Below are 9,243 nucleotides of genomic sequence, written 5' to 3'. Positions count from 1 at the left end.
ATTTTTAATAGTTTACAGGATATTGTCGATAGTATGTTGTAGGGACTCTGGATATTATTATGCTCTTCTGAAGAGTACTGTGTTTGCTCTAGCAGGCACTTAAATTACTGGCAGATCCCTTTGAACTTGGGAAGGCTTGGTTGTCAACGTCATTAGCAAGGGGCTATTCCAATTTTGCTCTTTTAGGGCAAGTCCCTGAGTCCTGATATGATTTTACTCCCGTTGGTATTTCAGTGGAATACTTGGTGGACCGGAATCTCAAATTTTGTCTTTGCTGTTGAGGGCAACTGCTGAAATCACTAACTAGCTCTTTCAGCCTTCCAAAAAGTTTCCCCTGGACCCTTTAGAGACTGCCGTTCATGGGTCAGGCAAAGAGTTGAAGGGAGTTTATAAGAAGAATTTCTAATGTTCCCACCCAACCCCCTGTGTGGCTCCTTTTGGGAGTTCTCCATCAATTTCTACCCTCTCTGGCTGCCCCCAAACTCAATCCTCTTCCTCTCAGGTCACTGCGAATTTCTGCTTGAGCGATATCCCTGGGTCAGCAGAATGGGAAAGTGCTCTCGCGGGAAAGCCACATAAAAGTGGTAGCTGCACGGCCGCTTAATGATAAGTGTCAAGTTCCTTATAGTGTCTCCCTGTCTTTGGTCACTTCTCAGTATCTTCTAACAGTTGTTTAGAAATTCTCATTATTTTGAATTTTCTACATAGTGTATGAATGTCATTACGGGAGGATTGGGAGCTGGAAACCTTCCCTGGGATTTTTAGCCGCTGCTTTGACCCCCCAAGGAGGAAGCAGCCCATGCGCTGACTGGGCACTTCGGATTCTCCAGATCAGTGTTATTCATGCTTTGCTCCAGTGTAGAGATATTTTTTGAGAATAATGAATTCCAAAGTTCACTATTTTCACAGCCTTGGCCACGACAACCCTCTCTGCTCCCCCTGCCCCCTCCCTCACCCACACCACTTCTTTCCTATTGGTACACAGACCATGGAGTTTCCAGAACATACCGACACATGCTTTCCCCGTTCTCTGATGCTGAGGGAGTGATGGCATGAAGCAACATCTATCCCTCCTTCTGAAAAGTCGTGGGAGGTATTTTCCCTGATTTTTAGTAATAAAGGAGAGAAAACCCCGTATTCGATATAATTTTAAACAATTCCTTTAGAATTTTTAATGAATGACATGTTTTGAGTGACGCACCATTTAGAGTCACTGGATGGGTGTCATTTGGTCAAGTGCTTGTATTTTCCATTATGAAATCAATCAAGCCAGCAGAGTTCAAACAAAAGTACCTAAATTAAAGAAATTTATCTTCTTCTCCTAAAGGAAATGCAAATGATTTTAGCTTTGACTTCAATAGCTCTGAAGTCATGAGTCTATTCACTCAGAAACAAGATGGCCTTAATTCACTTATCCTGGAGGCATTTACCAATTCTCCCAATTTTTTAATGTTTTAGATTTTTAATGTAACTTAAAGATTTTCTTTTAACATTGTGTAAATTTAAGGTGTGCAGGGTGTTACTTTGGTACATTTATATATTGTAGTATGACTGCTGTTGTAACAATATTCATCACATCACGTACTTAGAGTACAATGTTACTGTCTACATTCAATATACTGGACCTTAGATCTCTATGGCTTCTTTAGTGCTTGTTACACGTTTGTACCCTTAAATACCACCAGTCTTATCCCCTGTGCCCCTACCTCCTGGTAACCACCGTTCTACTCTTTCTTTAAACAGGTTTGACATTTTAGATTCCACATATAAGTGATATATATTACACAATACTTGTCTTTCTCTGACTTATCTTACTTCCAATCCTCCCAAATTTAATACATAAAAGTAAGACAATTCCAACTGGAATCCCAACAAGATTCTTTTATGAAAATTAAACACAGCGATTTTAATTTTCACACAGAAGAATAAATGCCTGAAAATAACAAAGGAAATACAAAAATGGAGACTGGGGAGGAAATCGGTGTGTCACATATAATCAAAGCCACTCTAATCAAATCCATGTTTTATTCATGCAGGAGTAGAAAAGTCAGAAGACAAGAACAGAATCGAAAATCCTGACAGAGATCTTAGGGAATATGAAAAATTAACATATGATAAATGTTGCATTCCAGTTCAGCGGGACACGGATCACCTACTTAATAAATGGTCTGGCACGAAGGCTATCTTAAGCATACACCAAAATAAGTCTCTGCTCTGCCTCGAGACACTTGTCTGAATCTTTTAGCAAAAGAAATGCTTAAGCTTTCTTAGGAGTCCGCTGCGCCTGGAGAAGATGGCAGCCGCGTGTTGCAGGGCTCTCCCCATCAGCCCGGCAGGCTGCTCCCTAGGACGTTTTACATCATTCACCTGCTTCCTTTCTTTGCAGCTTCCCTTTCTTCTCTGCCTCCCCCCATTCTATGCACCAAAATACCTTGCTGGGGACCCACCTACACACCAAGACACACCCCACCCACACTTTCTCCCCACTCTCAAGGGAGAAGGGACGCAGCTGCAGGTGAAGCAGAGGCGGGGCTGAACATCGCCTCTGTCCTCTACGGCCGGACGGCAGGCATCACGAGGGGCAGCAACAGATGTGTGACCTCCCTAGTCTGAGTCTGCCTCAGGGAAGTGCTCCTCTCTGCCCAGGCCCGCTCGGCACCTCCGGGGGCCTCCACGTCCTGCAGCCAGGTCTAGGTTCCACTTCCAGACCAGACCTGCCCCCTGGATACCCCTGCCCCGCTCTGCCCATCATCCCACCAAGAGGTTCCCACGGGGCTCCTTGGCTGGATTGGGTGGCCTCTTTCAAGAGTGACTAAAAGGGCTGCGCCTTCTCCCCCTCCCGCTTCTACTTGCCTTCTCCTCCCCAGCCCAGTGCCTGCCGTGCCCCACACGGCGCAGGGCCTCAAAAGTCATCGTGCCTGCCCCCTTAGCGGGCAAGGACACAGCCCAAGAGATGCAGAGGCACCTGGTCGACATCCCACACTGATCTGCTACATCGACGTTTAAGCGGCGACGCCAGTGGCCAGGATGCTGTGGGAGTTACACGGACGAATGAGGCTCGGGCCTGCCCGCAGGAAGCTGTGCTTCTATCGGTGTTCTACTGCAGACTCGGAACGCCAAGGAGACGTGAGGATGGAGGGGCACGGAGGAGGGAGGGCCCGCGGGTTCCGGAAGGTGTGATGAAGGACCTGGCAACTCAGGAGCCCGCGCACCGCTCGCCGCCCCAGACCCTGCCCTGGACACTGGGAGGGGCGGTGACCTGTGGGACGGAGCCAGTGAGGGGCTGGAAGCCAGACTCCGGGGCCGAGGGAGGCCGGCAGGAAGCAGCCGTGGCTGCGTGAAATGCAGCGCGTGTCAGGTGGGCGGCCTCTCCAGGAGCTGTCCGTGAGTGCGCTCAGATTCCTTCTGGATGCGCCGCAGTCCCTGCCGGCTCGGCTCCTCGCTGAGCCCTTCCCTGGCCCTGGGGGCCCCGGCCCTCCCGCCCTCGCTGGCGCAGAACGTGCCGCTGGGGGGGGGCGGTAAGCCTGGCGGCTGTAGTAACGGCCTTCGTGCTCCCACAGGACGCCTTCGATGTGTCGCATGAGCTCCTGCAGCTGCGCCTCCTGCTCCGGCCCCTGCGCCTTGTTGTTGAAGCCGCAGTGTCGCCGCTCGCAGAGGACGTCCAGCTTGGCGAGCTCCCGGTTGTCGGTGTCTCGCAGGTACTCCTCCAGCGAGCCGCCGTCCAGCTCCTCCTTGCGCGTGAACACCAGGATGGTGCGGGCCAGGATGGCGGCCCCGAAGAGCTCCTGGAGGCGCCCGACCGCCTCCCGATCCTCCTCGGTGAAGCGGCCCAGCGGCGTCACCAGGAGCACCGCGTGCGGCCCCGGCGACAAGAAGGCGATGGCTTCGCAGCCGCCCCGAGCGCCCCCTGGCGGCGCCGCCCCCGGGGACAGGAGGCCGGGGGTGTCGATGACCTCGAGCTCCTTCCCCGCCCACGCTCGGCGCCCCCGCTGGAAGGCCTTGGTCACGGGCCTAGCGCTGACCTTGGACTCGAACACTCTCCGGCCGAGGATGCTGTTTCCTGTTGCGCTTTTCCCGCTTCCGGGTTTTCCCACCAGGATGAGCCTCAGCCTCTGCGGGGTCCCTTCATCCTCCCGCAGCTCTGGAAGCATCCAGAGAAGGTGGGGGGCCGGGGTTAGAGCCCATCACCCACTTCAGGCTCACCAGGGGCAGAATGATCGGTGGGGGGGGGGGGGGGGGCAGGAGAAGGAAAGACCGGCATCAGCATCTGAGACGTGCCCTAGGCTCGCGTTCTTTCCTTCTCTCTCTCTTTTTGTAACTTTTAGAAAAAAATTATGGTAGAATATACATAACAGGAAATTTACCATTTTAACCATTTTTAGGTGTAGCATTCAGTACCTTCATATGGTTGTGCAATCATCACCACTGTGCAGCTCAAGAATTTTCCATCTTCCCAAACTGAAACCTGTCCCCGTTAAACACTAACACCCCGTTCCTCCCTCCCCCTAACGCCTGATAACCACTATTCTTTCTGTCTCTATGGGTTTGACTATTCTAGGGACCTCATATAAGTGGAATCAGGCAATATTTGCCTTATTGTGTCTGGCTTATTTCACTTCGCATAATGTTTTCAAGGTTCATCGACGTTGTAGCATGTGTCAGAATTTCCCTCCTTTTTAAGGCTGAATAATATTCCACTGTAGGTGTAGACCACATTGTGTTTATTCATATATATATATATATATATATATATATTTATATATATATATATATATATATATATATATATATATATATAGACTTTGGGGTTGTTTCCACCTTTTTGCTATTGTGAATAATGCTGCTATGAACCTTAGCGCACATATGTTCAATAACTGTTTCAATTCTTTGGGCTATATTCCCAGAAGTGGAATTGCTGGATCATATGGTAGAAAGCTACATTTTATGTTTAGGTTTTGAAACTTCTTCTCAGGGTCACCTATGTGGGAATCATCCCGTCATGAATTGGGACCCTGAGCTTCCTCGAGTACCTCTGATTGGAGACCCTTCTCAGGAAGAGTGGTGAAATTGAAAGCACGCAGCCTCTGTGTCGGTCCTCTCCCTGACGGGATCGACCACGTCACATTACCTTTAGTTTTCCCAGCGAGGAGTGTTGTGAGGGTGGGTTCTTTACAGCCCGACCCCCAGCTCCACAGCACAGCTGCACACTGGGGTCACATTCTTAAGCTACGTCCTTGGAGCTGGGCCTGGACATTCTCACCCAGCAGAACGTCAGAGCCATCAGCTGCGAGAAGCTGTGTCATGCCAATCTAATACTTAGAAACCCGATGTCCAGATTTTTTAGAAATGACCGGAGCTGCAGGGCAGGAAGGGAATTCCCTTCTCGTGGCCTTGCAGGTCCCAGGGGCCAGAGCACATAGAGAAGAGCCAAACCCCAGCCGGTTTCCAAGTCTGCTCCACAGTGAAGACATCGATGTGTCTCAGTGACGGAGCCCTGGTCTCCTGAAAGTAGGATTGGCACCGCCTTCTTCCAAATCTCCAGCAACGCGTTTCTGCTGCCTTTCTCCCTTGGCTGGCTGACCCACCGACCAGTTCTGACTGGATGATATTGGCTCCCTCCAGCTTCCCTCAGGTGGCTTGAAAGGAATTTGAGTGGATGGGTGGGAGTTTCACAGAAGCAGGGAGGGTGCAGTGTTCATCTCCACCCTCCAATGCGAAGCTGGAGGGAGACAAGGGTCTCCCGTCTGGGCAAGCCTGGAGGCGCCCACGCCATTGGACTTTAAAGCCAGATTTTTAAAGTAATGCTTAATCTCGATTGCTGCAAAAAAAGGGGAAATCAGGTGTCGGCACTTGTAATTTTCCTTTGCAGCTTATTAATATGGCTTTCTCTCAATGGCTCAGGTCACTGAAGTTCATATAGTAAAAAAAATCAGTCATGTAGAAATGCATGATGAATCACAAATCAATTCTTCTGGCCAGGAAAGTGGATGGATTTCCCGCATCCCTATATTCCTAAATTCTGTTTCCTCAGGCTAGATGGCGAAGTTGAGCCCATGAAAGTTAAGCCCCTGACCCTGATGCAACAGCTTTTGTGGGGAGGGAGCCCCTTGGGAAGACGGAGCCCGGTCCTGGGGGCACCTGAGTGCATCCTGCTTGTTCACTAGTACTTTGCAGCCCTCGTGACCCTGAGAGCTCTCACACTTGAGCCAGCAAGATGCCCACACGGAGGCCTGGGGCGAGTCATTTTTCACACCCACTCAGCACATCCTTCCTGAGACTCAGTGAAGGGGCAGTTGGTGCTGTCCCTCACCCCTTCGGCCCACTGCGCCCATCAGGGACCTTTCCCTCCTATCTGGCCAGGTTGAAGAGAGGCCCGACCCAAACGTCCTTCGATGGCCGCCGGGTGGGCAAATCTCTGACAGGTGGAACTCCTGCTGCCTCTCCCAGCGTACCCCCTGCACCTCACAGGTCCCCCGACCATGCCTCTCTCAAGTTTATGTCTGCTGGAAAGATGTTTTACCTCCTGACCCATCTTGTGTAGGATCCTGAGACAGGCCTTCCTCGCGATTCTCCGGGAAAATGAGTTCATCATATTCTTCTTCCTCCGACTAGAAAAAAATAATCATATGTCTTACTGATTTTTCCACCGAGTTTTAAGAGGCACCTGACTTTTGCCTTTCTCTTGCCGAAAGGAAGTTGTTTGCATTGGTTTGGGGGGGAGAGAAGGAGTGGGGGGGCGTCTAAGACACCCTCTACAGCCTTTAGGGCCCCCGTTTCCTCCTTTCTCCCCCTGCACTGTGGTCTCCATTTTGGGGTGATTCTGTGATGGAAAGAAAGGATCAGGGATGCATCCTGACAGGTACTGCCCTGGGAGCAGTGGCCAGCGTGCCCGGGGGACGTGAGCAGGCAGTTGCTGGAGGGGCTGGTGAGGGGCTCTTGGGGCCAGAATGATCTGTGGGGAGAGCGTGGCAGCAAGGGCCGCAGAGGCCAAGAGCTGGGCGGTGAGGAGGACGGCGGACTCGGACAGGCTCTCTCTCCACGGGGGGCCCCGTCCCGGTCCTGCTGGGGGCCCGGGGGCCTCGGCGCTCCTCCCCAGGCCAGCAACTAGGTGGCCGCACTGCCTGGGCCTCAGCGTCCCTGGAGGTGTGAATGCTGGGCCGCAACTACATGTTCGTGACATCTCTTCCCTGTAGAAGATTCCAACACATTTTTTGACCTTCTGTAGAGCGATTCCTAGTCCTCTTTGTGAAGGAGGGCCGTGTCACCCACCCAGGAACTCCCGTTATCCTGAGGAGAGAGCAGCGTACCCTGCCTTCCATCCGTGCCACCCTGCAGACCAACACGGTTCCCTGTTTCAGGAGCCCATCGTGTTGTATCTGCTTGGTATTCTCTGTGGGATGGGGAGGGAGACGTGTGGCCCCATGGATTTTTCTGGAATGTGTAGGACACTCAGAGACAATCACAGTCAGATGGCACTCTCCAGATGGAGGCTCTGAGTTGAAGGGGATGGTAGCCCCGGGGGAGCGTCCATAGACACAGCTTTCCCGTCACCACAGCATCCCCGGGGGGCTAAGGCTCTCTGCTCACCTGGCCCACCACCTCAGTCCTCGCCAGACCCCAGGGTCTGGCCGGGGAACTGCGGGGCTGTGGCCGCAGGACTGGGGGTTCCGTGATGTCAGCTCCAACGTGCCAGCTGAGAGCGGACCCAGCCCCGGAGGTTTGGTGACCTTCCGGGGAGAGTGAGCAGGCCAGGTGAGCACGTTCGCCCAGACCTGTTCAGCCGCGTTCTCGTGAGGACGCAGGCTTCTACCTCTCAAGGGGCCCCGGCTTTGCAAAGTGGAGATCCCTCAATCTCTTTGTCCTTGGTGCCCTTACATCATCGGTGGAAACGGAGACAGCACGTCACCCAGGAAACCTCCTTCCTCCTCTAGAGAGAAGGGTGGTGAGAAGAAGATACAGGCCGGGCCGGGACCAGGGCAGGTGGGTGAGGCAGACCCTGCGCTCCACCCTCGCGCCCAGACAGCGCGTCTGCCCGGCCCCTGGCCGCCTCAGCCTACGCCCTGCCCGACAGGGCATCACACGTGTGCCACGTGCCACAGGCTTTGTCTCCAACACGGAGCAGATACGTCACCTTTGTGAGGTTTCTCAGGAAAACAGTGAAACTCACAGAAGCGTCTTGACCAGGAGCAAGCAGTGAGTTCCAGGCAGAGCACAAAGGGTTCAAGGTCCTCCTGACTTCGTAGCCCCGGCTCCTCTTATTGTACCTCAGACATGCGTACAGACACACACACACACTACTTACACACAGACACTCACAAAAGTACGAACACACACAAACATAGCACACACATACCTACACAACACACATGAACATATATATTCACAAACACAACACACAAGCACATACATACACAAACATGAACATGAGACACACACAGCACTCACACACATATACTCACAAATGTGTAAACATACCTACAACACACACACACACATAACACACACAGAAAACCCGCATACACTCACCTACACTCAAAGAGACATACACAACACACACATACACACACACACACACACACTACCCACACCATCCCCACTACACACTCTCAAATATGACACACACACAAACACAAATACACATCACACACAGACAGTGCCCACACACTCTGACTTACCGCCCCACTACCCCCTGGGCAGAAGGAATGGCCGTGTCCTGTGTCTCCCGGGGTCGCAGGCACTCGTGAATTCTTTGTTTCCCCTTTTAGAGCTGCCACATTGCAGGCTGAATGGAGAAGGTAAAAGAAAGTGTCCCAGGCATATGAATAGATAGAGAACATAGCTTATAGTTTTTCAGCAAAATGTGATCTGAAAGCTCAGCTAAAGAACTGCCCTTGAAAGCGCAGCCGTGAGCTGTGAGCTGAGCGAAGAGGAAGTGGTAGGAACAACAAGGCCGGCCCTCCCGACTCAGAAAGCTCTGCCGCTGCACCTCCTCTGCAGCCGTGATAACAGCCACAGGAAAAACAAGAACACGCGTATTGTTATTATTTTTATTCTGAACTAGCACAGCTAGAACCCAGAGGCCTAAAGCAAAGCAGCAGATCTCTCAGAAAATGTTGCGCCGGGGGAATGATTTTTTACTGATTTCCTCCCTTTTCTGAGAATTCCCCACTTCCTGCAGACATCCTCTGCCTTCCGGGTCATGGCGGATATTCACTGTCTCTCTTCCTCCCCCAGGCTCCTCCT

At 51.9% G+C, this 9,243-nt stretch overlaps 1 protein-coding gene across 1 annotated transcript; it reads right to left on the bottom strand.

Annotated features, from left to right (window-relative positions):
* Window positions 1–2,926: 2,926 nt before the first annotated feature.
* Window positions 2,927–8,913, bottom strand: LOC103014856 (GTPase IMAP family member 6-like). The gene is made up of 4 exons (XM_057550426.1): window positions 8,676–8,913; window positions 6,521–6,608; window positions 3,500–4,141; window positions 2,927–3,030 (listed from the first exon to the last, which is right to left on the bottom strand). Exons 1-4 carry the CDS (start codon window positions 8,835–8,837, stop codon window positions 2,927–2,929), a joined length of 996 nt encoding a protein of 331 aa, XP_057406409.1. The 5' UTR covers window positions 8,838–8,913.
* Between the last annotated feature and the right edge of the window lie 330 nt (window positions 8,914–9,243).

This window comes from Balaenoptera acutorostrata, chromosome 7, assembly GCF_949987535.1.
Source record: "Balaenoptera acutorostrata chromosome 7, mBalAcu1.1, whole genome shotgun sequence".
Classification (NCBI taxonomy): domain Eukaryota; kingdom Metazoa; phylum Chordata; class Mammalia; order Artiodactyla; family Balaenopteridae; genus Balaenoptera; species Balaenoptera acutorostrata.
The sequence above is the reverse complement of the archived record's forward strand: the minus strand, read 5'-3'. Positions and strand labels throughout refer to the sequence as shown.